The 18,618-nt window shown below is 40.2% G+C and overlaps 1 protein-coding gene and 4 non-coding genes across 5 annotated transcripts in view; all 5 read right to left on the bottom strand.

The window, feature by feature from the left end:
* Nucleotides 1-123: 123 nt before the first annotated feature.
* trnar-ucu (transfer RNA arginine (anticodon UCU)) lies at nucleotides 124-196 on the bottom strand. The gene has a single exon. It is a non-coding gene; the product is annotated as a tRNA-Arg (tRNA).
* Nucleotides 197-1,201: 1,005 nt separating this feature from the next.
* Nucleotides 1,202-1,274, bottom strand: trnar-ccu (transfer RNA arginine (anticodon CCU)). Its single transcript has one exon. It is a non-coding gene; the product is annotated as a tRNA-Arg (tRNA).
* Nucleotides 1,275-3,481: 2,207 nt separating this feature from the next.
* On the bottom strand, nucleotides 3,482-3,554 carry trnar-ucu (transfer RNA arginine (anticodon UCU)). Its single transcript has one exon. It is a non-coding gene; the product is annotated as a tRNA-Arg (tRNA).
* A 1,005-nt stretch (nucleotides 3,555-4,559) lies between these two features.
* On the bottom strand, nucleotides 4,560-4,632 carry trnar-ucu (transfer RNA arginine (anticodon UCU)). The gene has a single exon. It is a non-coding gene; the product is annotated as a tRNA-Arg (tRNA).
* A 5,120-nt stretch (nucleotides 4,633-9,752) lies between these two features.
* Nucleotides 9,753-18,618, bottom strand: part of st8sia4 (ST8 alpha-N-acetyl-neuraminide alpha-2,8-sialyltransferase 4) — a 53,613-nt gene continuing 44,747 nt past the window's right edge. Inside the window, exons 4-6 of the mRNA XM_063014718.1 lie at nucleotides 14,792-15,049; nucleotides 13,367-13,660; nucleotides 9,753-10,035 (exon numbers count right to left, since the gene is read on the bottom strand). Of these exons, the coding sequence (XP_062870788.1) occupies nucleotides 9,753-10,035; nucleotides 13,367-13,660; nucleotides 14,792-15,049 (835 nt within the window). The remainder of the gene's footprint in view (nucleotides 10,036-13,366; nucleotides 13,661-14,791; nucleotides 15,050-18,618) is intronic.

The raw sequence follows: 18,618 nt of genomic DNA, 5'->3' as shown, positions 1-18,618 counted from the left end.
GGATTTTTTGTAGATGGTCAAACAACCTTTGACAGATAATCAAAAACCAATTCACAAAATGAGGCTTTGATATCTTACACTCTGCAGTCAGCAAGCATCTGCAGACTCTCAAATCTAACTGAATACCCCAGATGGGACTCAAACCCACAATCCCTGGCTTAGAAGGCCAGCGCCTTACCCATTAGGCCACTGGGGCTCTGCTTACACCACTCTGCTTACAGTCTCCCTACAGTCGGGCATATCTACACTTATCAAGACAAAAATTGTTTTTTTTAATTTTTTGGAGATGGTCAAACAAGTTTCGCTTCAGAGTTGGTTTCTGTTCGCAATCATTGCAGACTTAAAGAGAACCTAGCAGAGGATGGTTTCGATCCATCGACCTCTGGGTTATGGGCCCAGCACGCTTCCGCTGCGCCACTCTGCTTAGTGCACAAACTGGATGGGAATCGATGACTTGCTCTGGGTCATGGCTATCCTTGACAGCCAATTGTTCTAAAATCTAGTCTGCTTCCAAGAAAACGTTGGATTATCTGAAGAGTTGCTTTTCCACCCCTTTCTTGGTGCACTAATTACAGATAACCAAAGACCAATTCACAAAATGAAGCTTTGATTTCTTACACTCTGCAGTCAGGAAGCATCTGCAGACTCTCTCATCTGACTGAGCACCCCAGAGGGGACTCGAACTCACAATCCCTGGCTTAGGAGGCCTGTGCCTTATCCATTAGGCCACTGGGGCTCTGCTTACACAACTCTGCTTACAGTCTGCCTACAGTCGGGCATATCTACACTCATCAAGATAAATTTTTTTTTTTAATTTTTTGTAGATGGTCAAACAAGTTTCGCTTCAGAGTTGGTTTCTGTTCGCAATCAGTGTAGACTTAAAGAGAACCTAGCAGAGGATGGTTTCGATCCATCGACCTCTGGGTTATGGGCCCAGCACGCTTCCGCTGCGCCACTCTGCTTAGTGTACAAACTGGATGGGAATCGATGACTTGCTCTGGGTCATGGCAATCCTTGACAGCCAATTGTTCTAAAATCTAGTCTGATTCCAAGAAAAAGTTGGATTATCTGAAGAGTTGCTTTTCCACCCCTTTCTTGGTGCACTAATTACAGATAACCCAAAACCAATTCACAAATTGAGGCTTTGATTTCTTACACTCTGCAGTCAGGAAGCATCTGCAGACTCTCTCATCTGACTGAGCACCTCAGAGGGGACTCGAACCCACAATCCCTGGCTTAGGAGGCCAGTGCCTTATCCATTAGGCCACTGGGGCTCTGCTTAGGCCACTGGGGCTCTGCTTAGGCCACTGGGGCCCTGCTTACACCACTCCGCTTACAGTCTGCCTACAGTCGGGCATATCTTCACTTATCAAGAAAAATAAAAAACTTTACATTTTTTGTAGCTGGCCAAACAAGTTTCGCTTCAGAGTTGGTTTCTGTTCGCAATCAGTGTTGACTTAAAGAGAACCTAGCAGAGGATGGTTTCGATCCATCGACCTCTGGGTTATGGGCCCAGCACGCTTCCGCTGCGCCACTCTGCTTCGTGTACAAATTCGATGGGAATCGATGACTTTCTCTGGGTCATGGCTATCCTTGACAGCCAATTGTTCTAAAATCTAGTCTGATTCCAAGAAAAAGTTGGATTATCTGAAGAGTTGCTTTTCCACCCCTTTCTTGGTGCACTAATTACAGATAACCCAAAACCAATTCACAAAATGAAGCTTTGATTTCTTACACTCTGCAGTCAGGAAGCATCTGCAGACTCTCTCATCTGACTGAGCACCCCAGATGGGACTCGAACCCACAATCCCTGGCTTAAGAGGCCAGAGCCTTATCCATTAGGCCACTGGATGGGAATCGATGACTTGCTCTGGGTCATGGCTATCCTTGACAGCCAATTGTTCTAAAATCTAGTCTGCTTCCAAGAAAACGTTGGATTATCTGAAGAGTTGTTTTTCCACCCCTTTCTTGGTGCACTAATTACAGATAACCAAAGACCAATTCACAAAATGAAGCTTTGATTTCTTACACTCTGCAGTCAGGAAGCATCTGCAGACTCTCTCATCTGACTGAGCACCCCAGAGGGGACTCGAACTCACAATCTCTGGCTTAGGAGGCCTGTGCCTTATCCATTAGGCCACTGGGGCTGGGGTTATGGGCCCAGCACGCTTCCGCTGCGCCACTCTGCTTAGTGTACAAACTGGATGGGAATCGATGACTTGCTCTGGGTCATGGCTATCCTTGACAGCCAATTGTTCTAAAATCTAGTCTGATTCCAAGAAAAAGTTGGATTATCTGAAGAGTTGCTTTTCCACCACTTTCTTGGTGCACTAATTACAGATAACCTTTGTTAGTGTAGCTAGTGTAGCTTAGTGTACAAACTGGATGGGAATCGATGACTTGCTCTGGGTCATGGCTATCCTTGACAGCCAATTGTTCTAAAATATAGTCTGCTTCCAAGAAAACGTTGGATTATCTGAAGAGTTGCTTTTCCACCACTTTCTTGGTGCACTAATTACAGATAACCTTTGTTAGTGTAGCTAGTGTAGCTTAGTGTACAAACTGGATGGGAATCGATGACTTGCTCTGGGTCATGGCTATCCTTGACAGCCAATTGTTCTAAAATATAGTCTGCTTCCAAGAAAATGTTGGATTATCTGAAGAGTCAGCAGTCAGGAAGCATCTGCAGACTCTCTCATCTGACTGAGCACCCCAGATGGGACTCGAACCCACAATCCCTGGCTTAAGAGGCCAGAGCCTTATCCATTAGGCCACTGGATGGGAATCGATGACTTGCTCTGGGTCTTATCAAGAAACTTATCAAGAAAAATAAAAACATTTACATTTTTTGTAGCTGGTCAAACAAGTTTTGCTGCAGAGTTGGTTTCTGTTCGCAATCAGTGTAGACTTAAAGAGAACCTAGCAGAGGATGGTTTCGATCCATCGACCTCTGGGTTATGGGCCCAGCACGCTTCCGCTGCGCCACTCTGCTTAGTGCACAAACTGGATGTGAATCGATGACTTGCTCTGGGTCATGGCTATCCTTGACAGCCAATTGTTCTAAAATATAGTCTGCTTCCAAGAAAACGTTGGATTATCTGAAGAGTTGCTTTTCCACCACTTTCTTGGTGCACTAATTACAGATAACCTTTGTTAGTGTAGCTAGTGTAGCTTAGTGTACAAACTGGATGGGAATCGATGACTTGCTCTGGGTCATGGCTATCCTTGACAGCCAATTGTTCTAAAATATAGTCTGCTTCCAAGAAAATGTTGGATTATCTGAAGAGTCAGCAGTCGGGCATATCTACACTTATTAAGACAAAAAAAAATTTTTTGTCTTTCCAATCCAAATTTTTTTGGATTTTTTGTAGATGGTCAAACAACCTTTGACAGATAATCAAAAACCAATTCACAAAATGAGGCTTTGATATCTTACACTCTGCAGTCAGGAAGCATCTTCAGACTCTCAAATCTAACTGAATACCCCAGATGGGACTCAAACCCACAATCCCTGGCTGAGAAGGCCAGCGCCTTATCCATTAGGCCACTGGGGCTCTGCTTACACCACTGTGCTTACAGTCTCCCTACAGTCGGGCATATCTACACTTATCAAGACAAAATTTTTTTTTTTAATTTTTTGGAGATGGTCAAACAAGTTTCGCTTCAGAGTTGGTTTCTGTTCGCAATCAGTGCAGACTTAAAGAGAACCTAGCAGAGGATGGTTTCGATCCATCGACCACTGGGTTATGGGCCCAGCACGCTTCGGCTGTGCCACTCTGCTTAGTATACTATTTGGATGGGAATCGATGACTTGCTCTGAGTCATGGCTATTCTTCACAGTCAACTGTTCTAAAATCTAGTCTGATTCCAAGAAAAAGTTGGATTATCTGAAGAGTTGCTTTTCCACCCCTTTCTTGGTGCACTAATTACAGATAAACAAAAACCAATTCACAAAATGAGGCTTTGTTTTCTTACACTCTGCAGTCAGGAAGCATCTGCAGACTCTCTCATCTGACTTAGCACCCCAGATGGGACTCAAACTTACAATCCCTGGCTTAGGAGGCCAGTGCCTTATCCATTAGGCCACTGGGGCCCTGCTTACACCACTCTGCTTACAGTCTGCCTACAGTCGGGCATATCTACACTTATCAAGAAAAATAAAAAAATTTAAATTTTTTGTAGATGGTCAAACAAGTTTTGCTGCAGAGTTGGTTTCTGTTCGCAATCAGTGTAGACTTAAAGAGAACCTAGCAGAGGATGGTTTCGATCCATTGACCTCTGGGTTATGGGCCCAGCACGCTTCCGCTGCGCCACTCTGCTTAGTGTACAAACTGAATGGGAATCGATGACTTGCTCTGGGTCATGGCTATCCTTGACAGCCAATTGTTCTAAAATCTAGTCTGATTCCAAGAAAAAGTTGGATTATCTGAAGAGTTGCTTTTCCACTCCTTTCTTGGTGCACTAATTACAGATAATCAAAAACCAATTCACAAAATGAGGCTTTGATATCTTACACTCTGCAGTCAGGAAGCATCTGCAGACTCTCAAATCTAACTGAATACCCCAGATGGGACTCAAACCCACAATCCCTGGCTTAGAAGGCCAGTGCCTTATCCATTAGGCCACTGGGGCTCTGCTTACACCACTCTGCTTACAGTCTCCCTACAGTCGGGCATATCTACACTTATCAAGACAAAAATTGTTTTTTTTATTTTTTGGAGATGGTCAAACAAGTTTCGCTTCAGAGTTGGTTTCTGTTCGCAATCATTGCAGACTTAAAGAGAACCTAGCAGAGAATGGTTTCGATCCATCCACCTCTGGGTTATGGGCCCAGCACGCTTCCGCTGCGTCACTCTGCTTAGTGTACAAACTGGATGGGAATCGATGACTTGCTCTGGGTCATGGCTATCCTTGACAGCCAATTGTTCTAAAATCTAGTCTGATTCCAAGAAAAAGTTGGATTATCTGAAGAGTTTAACCGAAAAGGCACAAATCAGCTGACATGGGTACATTTTTTATTTTGTTCAAAATTCCTAAAAACATAGAAATTTCTTTCCAAAAACATGAATTGAATGTAAAAGCTGAAGTCTTAGCAAAACAAGTATAAAAATTTTAAATATTCTATTACATACAACTTGGGCTATTTATTTAAAAGCACAAAAATTACCGTGTAAATAAAACACAGGAAAAACATAGAAATTAAACCCTGAAACAAAGACATCAGTTTTTTGTCATAAATAATGACAGGTTTTAGATTGAATCATAGGAAATGCAACATAACAGTTGATAGTTGATAGTTGCAGAATTTTATGAGCAGACTGCTAAATTAACAAGCTTCCTTTTGGTTTTAAACACTGGCTAGTTAATAAGCATGAATAATCTTAGAATAAACTGTATTTATTATTGTGTTGTGCTTTGTTGCATTGCTTGTCACTTTAAGTTATATGTTATCAAGTAGTTCTGCAAACATAAGATATAAGAATTTTTTTCAATAGTAACTTCAGACATGTTTGCCAGTAAAACAGAAATGCCCAGCCCACAATTCTGAACTTGTGACTAATTATAACTATACATTCCTAAATCTTGTGCAGTCTGCAAGACATGAATGACTGTTGACCAAAGTTGGCCAGCCCAGCTGACAAAGGGGAGTAATTAGGTTAAAAATTAACCTCAGGAAAGATTATCAGGGTATTCAATTATTAGGGTATTTTTTGCAGCACAGCACAGACAGCACAAAGACAAAGAACAGGAAAGTTTAGTAAATAGTTGTCCCTTATATGGGTGTAACATCGCCTGTGACGACATGTCCTACTATATGGACAAAAGTATTGGGGCAATCATTCTTATTTTTGAATTCAAGTGTTTCAGTCACAAAATGTGTAATAAATCTTTTATATAAAGGAAATTATTTTCCTCCAGCTTTGCAGCAACAGTATAGAGAAGGCATCTCTACACTGTTCCAGCATTACTGTGCCCCTGTGCACAAAGCAAGGTCTATCAGGTCTAACAGAAGTTCACTCCAGTGGACTGTACAGAACCCCTGACCTCAGCCCTACTGAAAAGCTTTGGAATGAACTGGAACATCAATTAAGGCTTTCTTGACCAACATCAGCCATATAAATGCTCTTTTGACATGTGCACAAATTCCTACATACATACTTCAAAGTCTTGTGAGAAGCCTTCACAAAAGAGTGGCTGTTATTATAGCTGAAAAGATTTTATAGAGGTCAATGAGATGTCAAACAAGCTCATGGTTAGGTGACCAAATACTTTTGGTCATATAGTGTAGATTCACTGCCATATGTGTAATCACTTTTAATTTTAAGTAAAATATGATTTTTATTAACACACATAATGTGTGTAACAGACTACTTAACTGCACTGAAGAACTAAATAGCCAACACAGTTGGTCCTCACATGGTGTCTGATCTGAATAAGCTTGTACCACAATATGTAAACACATTAGAGTGCCATGTTTATAGTTAATTAGCAATATCTCAGTGACTTTGATACATTAATAATACATTTAATTGTCTGTGATCAATAAAAAGCAACAGAATCTATTTGTATTATTTACTTGGTATTTAAAGGATCGGGGGGGGGGGGGGGGGGTGCATCAAATGGTAAAGCAGTGGAACTGCATGTCAGTCAGGAAATTCAGCCTGCACTGTCATTTACTTCAGGGAAACTAAAGTGATACAGTAAATTAAAACAGCACAATACTTAACCGTTATTAAATATCACAATCTGCTGCAAACAAGGTCTTTACATTCTTACATATTTACACTGCTATAGGTAGCAACATATTATAGAATAAGGGAGAAAAAAAAGCACCAAAGGCTCAGATCTACTGTGCAAATATGTGCACCAGCGACATTGACTACAATAAGCCAGAATGGAAAATATATGCTATTGCTACACAATACAATGTGTCATGTGGTTCTAATAAATAAACAGGCAATATAGAAAAAAATGCACTGTTTGACAACTCGAAAACATCAGATTTGAAATTATTAAATTTAGGTGCTGTTAGCAATTTAGCCATGATTTAGCATTTAGCTGTCGTGTTGAGAATTTGTTTTGCAAATGCAACATGATTTTCCAGAATTAATTAAGATCTACATCAGGTCTTTGTGTACACAAAGTCTTGAACTTTGAGATTTTGCATGTCCAATTTGGTTGCTACAAGGTATTTAGAGTTTCTAGCTTGATGAGACCAAATTTCCAGAGATTCTCTTGTGCTACTTGTCATTAAATAAGCAACAACAAGAAATATCAACAGAAAGACCTCTTCTGGTAATTGCAGCAGTTTTCTTACATATACTGTAATGAGCTGCCTCATGCTGTAATTGAAATACTATACCAAATTGTTTTGTCATCTGTAGCCATTCCTTACATCATTCAATGAAAAAAATTTCGATAAGATGGTTGGCAACCTTATAGTGAACTCAACACCCATGTAGAATAGTTTGCAGTGACTCAGCTACAAACTGTGTTGCTTCTTTTAATAGAATTATTTATAATCAGGTTGAGAAGTACTGTATGAAATCTCTTGCCTGCACAGTGCTAATATTTTGGAACATGTCTACAGGCAAGTTTGCCTCAATTAATCATATTCTTTTAAATAGGGCTATGTAGCATCTGTCTGTAGCCACTGTGAACTTTAAGTGGATGAAGTTTAATAATAATAATAAATAAAATCATTTGTTAAACTACAGGCTGACAACACAAATTCGCAGGTCAAAAATGACAAAGTTGAACATTTGTGGAGGTTCAAATCTGAAATAAGAGCTAATTTGATCTGGGGTAGAGGGATCGAGGGCGGGGGCTTGGCCGAGACCCATCCTATGAGGGACTGTAATCCTGGCCAGGATAAAGCGGTAGTAAAAATGAATAAGCTTTGAACCTTTGGGGAATGCTCTGTCCAGTTTCAGCATGATTGTGTCTCTTGGCACAAAATCCCTTTCTAAATAAATACAGACTGTTATAATTGATACAGGGGAGAGGGGCTTTGTAATAACGTCTATGGTTTCTAAAAACATGAACCGGCTCATGATTGGGTCCACTTACTTTTGGCCAGACAGAATACAATGAACACACTGCACATTCCAGCAAAATAATGACCAGACATGCCATGTCCGCATTACAAACCTGATCATATTTAAACCAGTGCTATTATTTTATACATTCACATATACAGGGTGTTACATTATTCAGGCTTACAAAATGGCTTAAAAAAGTACTGACATCTTACATTTAAAACAGAGTATTTTTTGCAAATGTGAAATGTAAGCTCTGTAAGACGTACATTCATAGAAAAATAAGTTGTACAAAGGCCTCTAAATCCTACAAAGTACAGCACTGAAGGACATTACAATCTCTGAATAACAAAAGCATCTTTGGGATCAATAAAACATTTTTGGAACCCTTATATCTAACAATGCTACTAATTTGTATTGAACTCACTGAGAAGAACCATACAGAAATCAGCTGTAAATCAGCTAATAAGGTTTCATGTAGGGGTGTAATGACACATTTTGCACCACAATTTTCAAGTTTCTATTGTATATATACAATCATGGCCACCTTATTATAAACACATGTAAACTAGCTCATTATTGTAATTGTCCAATCATGACATTTTATGACATACAGCGCAGTACATGAAAACACACAAACACAAGTCAAGAACTTATTCCTCACATCAAACATAAGCATAGAAAATCAATGAAATCTGAGTGGCTTTGACCGTGACATGGTTGTTGTTTCCAGATGGTTTTATTATGTCATAGACCACTGATCTACTGGCATTTTCATTTTTGTGGTGGTGGTAGTGGTGCAATGAAGAGGAAAATGTTTTCTTGGCACACACTGGGACCACTTATCGAGCATTGACTGAATACCACATTGTATCTGAGTATTGTTTTTGATCCTGTGCTTCCCTTTACGGTCACACATTACCCAACTCCCAGCATGACGATACACCATGTCACAAGTCATGTATTTAATACAAGACAAGCTTAGGTCATTGATGGGGAACTGTATGTGTGATTTGGACCATCTGACTATTTCCAGTCTTTGGAAATTACCAAGCCAAACAAGCTAACAAAAGTACTAGCAACTAGGGCTAGTACGGTGGCACAGCTGACAGTGAGTATAACACAACAAGACATTAACTGAGTACCTGGGTTTGACTATCACCACTGGTCACTGTATGTAAAGAGTTTTCATATTATACCTGTGTCCCAAACAGTACCCTGACAGTTCCAAAATCCTAACAATCCAATCCATATCAAATTTCCAAATGTAATATACAGTATTTGTGTATTTATATTTTAAATCAATTTATGTCTAACAATCAAGATTTTTTTTCACACATTAGGACGAAACCAACCATATTCCATTCATAGAATGCATCATATCCCAACTGCTGTATTTAAAAAAAGATATTAATATGCATATCATTACACCCCTATTACATCATTAAGTGTACCTCCTCACTGCAACTATTGCAAGGTAGCTGTAACTCTTTACCTCTTAAACAGTCCAACAGGAATGTAATTATGGACAGACAGCACTTTGAACCTTTTTCGATACCCAGCACATAATCAACAGATGGTGCCTCTGAAATATCCATCTGGAGGTACACTCTGCTCCTGAAGCTTTATAGGGTTCAAGTGCTCTCTACCGCCAAGTGTCTTTTTAATTAAATGTGGCACAAAGTGGTATTACTGACTAACAAGTGGAGCTGGTCAGGCCAGTCCACATTTAGATGTTGTCAGCTTTAGGGCTCCTTTACTGTGTAACAATTTTAATGTCTTGAATTCAAGTGGCATCCGATGAGGTGCTGCGTTGGAGAAGTATCTGTATCTGAGAGTGTCATAGTAGTGATATTTCACAGGATTTCCACTGGCATCTTTTGGGAATGGCCAAAATCCATACAGATGAATTTCATCACAAAAGCGTGTGGCCATGGTGTACATTAGCAATCCAGTGCTGGGACGCTTTATATTAACCTTGTTTGTGAGCCAATACCTGAAATACAAATAGAAACAAGTGTAACTGAACATGTAAATGTAAATAAATGTAATGTAAATGAACATGTTTCATAAATAAGATCGTTTAAAGAAAAAATAAGTTCTTTTTAGGGAAGCAACCAGTCAAATTTACCCCATCCTTGGTGGGGTATTTATAAATGACAGACAATTGGAACATAGCCTTGTGTTGATTGATTTAATTTTAATAACTAAACCACAAACTAGTTTTACCTTTTAGCAGAGACAGATGTTCACATAAAATTTGAGCACATTGCAAATGATTAGGTTGTACTACTCCCTGATCCAAAATAAATCTATGTTATTGATGTGATGAAGAATGTAATTACCCCATCCAAAAACAGCTGAGTTTGTGTGTTTATTAGGATTTTAACGTCATGTTTTACACTTTGGTTACATTCATGACAGAAACGGTAGTTACTCATCACACAAGGTTCATCAGTTCACAAGGTTATATCAAACACATGTAGTGGCAAAAAATGCTTTTCCGCGATAATAACCAGACCAGACCAGTTTGCCTTTGGAATTAAGAATACCCTTTATTCTTAAAAATTTAAACGCCAGCAGGAAGGCTTCAGAACAAATCTGACCAGACCTTCCCCTAAATGTTAACACTTGTGTCTTTTATACTTTCAACATGAAATGCATACAGTTCGTATCCCATTGGCTAATTCCCCATGCATTGTTCAAAAGAATCAAAAGACCTCCCAGGGTGAAACAGATGTAAAACTTTAAAGACGAGCCCAGTTGTAAATTCCAGAACCCCCCATGAGTGAATCCTGTTCCTGGTGTTATCTTCCAGTCGTAAACTTCAGTTGTAAACCATTCGTTAGTTCCTAAATTACCCCGTACACATCACAAAAATTACTACACACATATATATACACAAATTATTATATACATAAAAATCCACCACACACAGTCATGGACAATTTTGTATCTCCATTTCAGCTCACCTGCATGTTTTTGGACTGTGGGAGGAAACCGGAGCACCCGGAGGAAACCCACACGGACACGGGAAGAACATGCAAACTCCACACAGAAAGGACCCGGACCGCCCAACCTGGGAATCGAACCCAGGACCCTCTTGCTGTGAGGCGACAATGCTATCCACTTAGTCACTGTGCTGCCCAAAACAGCTGAGTAGCTGCTATTCTCTAGCATACCTATACCTATCTAATCAACCCAGATATTACAAGCTGTAATTTAGGTTGGGCTGTAATGGTAAAATGAGGCTATAATTTGCAAGTCTTAATGATGTAATGGTCTGCTGGATTTATGTCAGGGCTAGACCAAGCTGTCATCTACTACGCATGCAAATTCAAAATTACAAGTATGCACCATGCATGTCATAACTCATTATGTCAAATGATTTGTCACAAAATTAAACAAATATGTATGATTAAATACAATACCAACCAGTGGTCATTTTAAGATAAAAATAGCTTTTTAATTCCATTAAATTTAAACACTCTGTACCTTTTACCACCATGCTGGAAATAACAAACTCTATATTTGGAAAGATTGGACTTGTTTGGTCTTTAAAATGTGATCATTTTGGCCTGTAGTTTTAAGAAGGACATCAGACGTATTTGTGAGTTACCATGGCAGCCAGGAACCCTTTATCCTTTTTAATGACACCATCAGACAAGCCTGCTTTCATGCTAAATATAGACCTCTAAGGGGTAAAACACTTTCAGATAGGGAGACTGAACATGGGAAGGCGATCCCTTAAAGGAGATTTGAAGCTCTTATTATTTATCCCAAGCAATCGACTGATTGCTGTTTGAGGTGCTCATAAAAAAACAACAACAGACACCTACTGAAGACAGTCTAACTGGTGATTAGGAATATTTAAAGGTCATTTAATTCTGGGTCATTTAAATCAGTTAATAATATCTGTGTCATGCATATGTGTGTAACTTACTGTAATTTATCAACTCAGGCGTCATACTAAAAGATTCAAATCATGAATGAGCATGCGGTTTAAATGGACAACTTTTTTTCAACAACTGTTTAATTTTGAAAGAAAGTCAAATTTAAAGTAACAGAGCAGTACAGTCATAATGTCTAGATTAATAGCACTTTGATTAAAGCTCTTGTGTAATAACTGAGTTGTTTTAGCATGCCCACTGGGTGCCGTCTGTGCAAACAAACACCACAGGTAGGTGCCTGCAGGGTAGTTTTGATTTCAGGAGACGATCACAAATCAGAAGCACTGGATCCCTGTTGCCAACACTGTAAAAACTGGCTTCACACGGTGTTGTTTGGCACTCACTTTTAAGGTTTTTAAACAATGTACCTACTTTAAATATCACTGCTTTGATTAGTGATACTGACTAGTGTTTTGTTAGGTATCATTTGACAATCTAATACGTAATGAGAATGTGTTAGCAATTTAATTAAGGTGAAGTACTGTATATACAGTATACACTGAACACTCCCACAGCCCCCTATCTTATTTTTTTGTGGAAACTGACCCCTATCTGCCCCTAACAGACCAGATGTTCTCACCACTGCAATGACACACACACAGGAATGATATGGTAGTGTGTGTTATACTAGTATTAGGTGCAGCAGTGTTGTTGGGATTTTTAAAACACCTTTAATTATTAACCTGCGACATGTGCTAACGAGGTATGTGCCTAACTAAAGAGAATGCAACATCCTCTCCGGTCTTCAGCCTAGCATTACCATCCCCACGTCTACCTTGTTTTGCTTTTATGTCCGCAAGCTATGGACCATAAATATGATTTCTGCATATGCTCTAATAAAATGATCACCGATTGTTTGCACTTTTGCCCTGCCTGTTAGACCAGTGGTCCCCAACTACCGGTCCGTGGGTCATTTATTACTGGGCCGCACAGAAAGAATAAATAATTAGAAATCGCTACGAGCAATTAAATTTCCAATACTCTTAGGGTGTTAGTGTCTCTAATCACCACTAGGTGGGAGCAGCGTCTCGTTGCAGCGAAAAAAAAGCTCAGGGTTTCCACCGATTTCCCATTCTATAGTTCCTCTATTTTAAATCCTGCCGTCCCCATCGGTCCGTGAAATTTTATCTTATATGAAACCGGTCCATGGTGCAAAAAAGGGTTGGAAAGCGCTGTGTTAGACGATCGGCAAGGTTGTTAGCACAGTGGTGGTTACAGTGTACAGTGGAGATGCTAACGCCCTCATCCACTAATATCCATATATCCATGTCCACTGAGTCAGTAATGGATATTAACAGTGCTAACACCCATTACCTCCATGGTGTGTGGATATCAAATGATGGAATCTTATTTACTCTTTACCCAACAGTGACTCACCCTCTGACAGCATGCACCAGGCGGAGTGATGGGTAAGCCATGTGTACAGGTAGCTTTCTCTTCAGAATGAGTTCATTGACACCCTCGACATGCCTCTCTCCTCCCTTCACCATGAAGGCTGGTATCCACAGAACGCTGTCATTCAGCAGTCTTAAACGCTGTACGAACCGTTCCCGTAACGTCTCATTCAGCAGGCCTTTGTATACACGCTGGATCACTGAGGGGTTCATGGTGGTGAAGTCTGACCTCAAACCCACATCCTCAACAAACTCAGCCAGAGGAGCAAGGTTACAGCTGTGCCAGAATCACAAGGAAAAAAATAATGTTAGAGGTAAAATAGAAGGCATTTAGGCAGCCTACACGGTTTATTCAAGGTGGAATAATACTCTGGCTAAAAAGCCACTAACAAACAGGGGATAGACACAAATACAAGAATCCAAATTATAAGAAACAAAGTAACACACAAAAGACACAGAAACATCCACAGCCTGCAGCTGAGAAAGAGGATGAAACAGGATAGTGCAGAACTGAGAACTAGATGACAGGCTGCTCTGGCCATTTGCGACAAACCAGCCTTTTGGAAAAAGCCAGGATAGGGAAACTTCAGAAACTACCAGTTTGGTCATGCATAAGTGGATCCCCTACCCCACCAACTGGCGCTCCCCATGCATAACATGGATTTATAGATGGATTCCATTCCAGAAAAGGGACAACACACCGCCTCTGGGGTAATCTGATCTCCCAGGGCAGTTCTACAGCGAGCCCCGAAATGCCACAACACCAGGGCGAGTTCCAAGGCTAGGTGGTCAATCAAGAGAAACTGACACATCAATCACATGCGTCTTCGTGCCCCCTCTGCCAGCCAAAAATGGCAACACAGGAGGACACGACTCTTAACCTGGTCAGCTGCCGAACTACCTCAGCAGTTGCCACGTTACACCAGTACATTGCTGTGTAAAGCTGACGTGCAGGGTAAGCTGGTTTGAAAGAGTAAAGGGGGCTTAATGCTGTTAATACATCAATTATAAAAAAGGCAAAACATTTTTGTGCTCCTGAATGATTCAATTAAAACTCAGCAATTAGTCCAACAACCCCAATTAAGAGCCATTTACTGGAGTGCACAGTTAACAGTTTATTGTAAGAGCCTTTTATTACATTTTAAAAGGAAAGCACTCAAATAGAATTTGAAAGCGGTTGGAGTACAAATCTCTGCTGTGTGGCACTTTTCCCGGGACTGGATGAAATGGGATTAATGTGATTATGTACCATAAAGCTGCCATAAATGAACGATTCAGCAGAGGTAGGTTGCCAGGATGCTAAAGTGATCCGATTTCAAATGGGTTTTTACCACTCACTGCTTCCCCCCCTGTTGCTTTAGTCATCAGGAGAGACCTGAGAAACAGCTAAGTGAATAAAGGACCTTACCGTATAACGAAATTATGGCTGTCTATTTCCTTTCCACATCCGCTCTGGAGGAGCACGCCCGAGTTGCCCACCACAGCGCAGTTCTTGAACCTCTTGTTCTTAAGAGGAGACACATCGGGAAGCAGACTGTGCAGAGTGTGAGAGATGTTTAGCGTTCTGCGTCTGTCCAGTATGTAGTGGATGGTATCTCCAGGTTTAAAACTGCTCTTGATCACAGACACATCCCTCTCGGCATCTAGAAAGCGGAGGATGTCCTTCCTTTAATCAAACACAAACATATGGTTTATTCATTCTTCATTCCAGAAACACTGGGTGCAAGGCAGTAATACACCCTGGATAGTCTGTAAAAGGCGATACACAGGACCAACACAGAGTAGGTATTATTTAGGTGGTGGATCATTCTCAGCAGTGACACTGACATGGTGGTGGTGTGTTAGGGTGTGTTGTGCTGGTATGAGTGGATCAGACACAGCAGCGCTGATGGAGTTTTTAAACACCTCACTGTCACTGCTGGATTGAGAATAGTCCACCAACCAAAAATATCCAGCCAACAGCGCCCTGTGGGCAGCATCCAGTGACCACTGATGAAGGTCTAGAAGATGACCAACTCAAACAGCAGCAATAGATGAGCGATCGTCTCTGACTTTACATCTACAAGGTGGACCAACTAGGTAGGAGTGTCTAATAGAGTGGACAGTGAGTGGACACGGTATTTAAAAACTCCAGCAGCGCTGCTGTGTCTGATTCACTCATACCAGCACAACACACACTAACACACCACCACCATGTCAGTGTCACTGCAGTGCTGAGAATGATCCACCACCTAAATAATACCTGCTCTGTGGGGGTCCTGACCATTAAAGAACAGGGTGAAAGCAGGCTAAAAAGATACAGATGGACTACAGTCAGTAATTGTAGAACTACAAAGTGATTCTATATGGTAAGTGGAGCTGATAAACTGGACAGTGAGTGTAGAAACAAGGGGGTGGTTTTAATGTTATAGCTGATCGGTGTAGATTCCCAGGACCCATGTTGTGGTGCAGGACCAACCCTAACAGCTGTGACACAAGCCACTTGATCTAAATTTATATTAAAATGATTGACTCAAACAAAATCAGGCCTCATTTGTTGATATAGGCCTACCACAAGTACTAATGTAAATTATTAAAAAGGATTATTAATTTATTCATATTCAGAAATCCCTTTTATTCTGATCAGGGTCTAAGTAAGTCCAGAGATGTTTTTAGTGGGTGAATGGAAACTGCAATATGTTAAACCAGAGACAAAAAAAAACCCAAGGGACATGTCCCAACTCTAAAGCCGACTGTAAGTACAGGCAATGCTTGTAGAGGCAAACCCATCACTACATAGCTGATGATAAGTCAATTAATTATTCATTTCATTTCACTAACTGATGCATTCTGATCAGGCTTGCAGTGGGTCTGGTTCATATTTTTCTTATATGCATTGGATGATACAAACAACCAGGGAGGAAGTGTTCATGACACCCATGTGAGGTCCACAAAGTTTAACATTCGTAAACAGCACATGGTAGATGCTTAATGATCACAACATGCTTATTTTCCTCTCAACACTCAGGAACTGATATTACGTTTACATGCAGCAACCTGATCCTTTAAACTATTATTTCTATTGTTTTTTCCCTCCCAATTTAGTCATTTCAATTTGCACTACACCGACACTAGGCAAAGAGATCTATGGGCTAGTATTGTAGCAGCCAGAATGTGACTCCCTATTCAGCCTTACCTTCTTTAGATAAGTCAAATTGTGTAAGCTGAGCACCAGACCAGAGAATCACAGGTACCTGAGAATCAGACTCAGGTACTTGTGGTGGTAGGCTAGCACATTAAAGCACCGCCCTAGTGCCCCTGATTACAGTTTTAAATAAAAAAAGCTGTTGAGAGTTATTCCTCAAGCTTTACATTATCATGATTGCAAAACAAAACCCTCCTAAACATGACTCTTGTAAATATAAATAGTTTGTTTGTGTTAAAACTGTGTTAAAATGTGACCACATGCAAAAGAAACAGTATTGGACTAGTAATCAGAAGATTTCTGGTTCAGGCCCTACCACTGCCAGGTTGCCACTTTCAGGCCCCTGAGCAAGGCCCTTAATCCTAAATTGTCATAACTGTAAGTCACTTTGGATAAAAAGCGTCTGCTAAATGCCACAGATCTAAACTAATATGCTCTGTGGACAAAGTAGTTTAGTGTACCTGACATTTTGACATCCTGCTGTGATGAAGCGTCCAAAAAGAAATGCTATATCCATTTTGTGCAGATTGCTTTTGATGCACATGCATTGTAATTAGGTGCAATATCTTTAGGATCATAGTGCTTTTAAGTCTCATTCTGAGTCTTCTGTAAACAGTGCAGCAAAGCGATTATGGATGCATCAATCTGGCAACCTTTGGGTTATTTTAAGCATGAACAATCTGAAATGGTCAATCTTCTATTTAAATAATACAGAGCAGTGTGGTGCAGGTTCGATTATTATACAGTACACTTCTTTACTATTAGATGCTAAATGTAAAGTTAATTAAATCATTTTAATCATTTTATTAAGGTCTGATGTGTCCTGACACAGTGATTACATTAGGGTGCGCTCCATCAATGGTTTAAACCAAAATGGACCACAGGGGGTCAATTGCATATATGACGATGCACCAGTGCAAACGATCCATCAACACTTTATTGTGTTCACACTAACTATATTAATATTTGTCAGAAACCCACTGTGGCCATCGATTTTAATAAACGCCCTCTGCTTGAACTCACTCACCTATCAATAAAAATGCTGCAAGAAAATGGTGTTGCAATAGAAGGATCTCAATTATATAAAAAGGATCTCTTGTATGCAGTGGAAGCTTTTACACTTTTACAATGTTATTTAGTCACCAAACATCGGTTTAATTCCACAGAAACAGCACTCCCATTTCTGCAGGACTGCACCTCCAGGGGAATGTTCTTCCCTGCTATAGATGCCTGTAGCAAAACTAAAGAGCAAAATCCCAGAGGTTTTTTTTAAACGAAACCACTCACACAGCGCTGACATTTAAAAGTGATGCTTCTCAGTTACATTAACACTGTCTACAACAAGTTCCTCTTTTGATGATGTGAATAATAAAGAAGCACGACAACAAACATGAAAGCAGGAAGTGGGACATATTCTGGGTTCAAATAAAACACGTACACAGCAGATGAGTATGCTGTAAGTATATGACCAGGCTAAACGGCACAAACAAGGTTCCACACAAAAATAACTCAGTATTAGAGGAACCCAGACTTATGTCCAAATGTAGATGTGCTCTTTGTCTGAGCAGGGATGGTTTAACTGCTCCTTTTGTGGGTAAACTGTCCTTTTCTATTTTTAGCAAGATAAAAGGACCCCTTCACCACAAACCTACAACATAGTTTGTTAGTCAAATAGACCATTCTGCATCACATCTGTACATCTGTAAATGTGTTCATTTACTGTCAGTCATTTTATGGAGTACAAATTCCTCTGTATTTGTTGTACAATTACAGCCTATTAATATACACTGATCAGCCATAACATTAAAACCACCTCCTTGTTTCTACACTTACTGTCCATTTTATCAGCTCCACTTACCATATAGAAGCACTTTGTAGTTCTACAATTACTGACTGTAGGCCATCTATGTCTCTACATACCTTTTTAGCCTGCTTTCACCCTGTTGTTCAATGGTCAGGACCCCCACAGGACCACCACAGAGCAGGTATTATTTAGGTGGTGGATCATTCTCAGTACTGCAGTGACACTGACATGGTGGTGGCGTGTTGGT

This window comes from Trichomycterus rosablanca, chromosome 18 (assembly GCF_030014385.1).
Source record: "Trichomycterus rosablanca isolate fTriRos1 chromosome 18, fTriRos1.hap1, whole genome shotgun sequence".
In the NCBI taxonomy this organism is placed as follows: Eukaryota; Metazoa; Chordata; class Actinopteri; order Siluriformes; family Trichomycteridae; genus Trichomycterus; species Trichomycterus rosablanca.
This window is presented reverse-complemented; position numbering and strand designations above follow the sequence as displayed.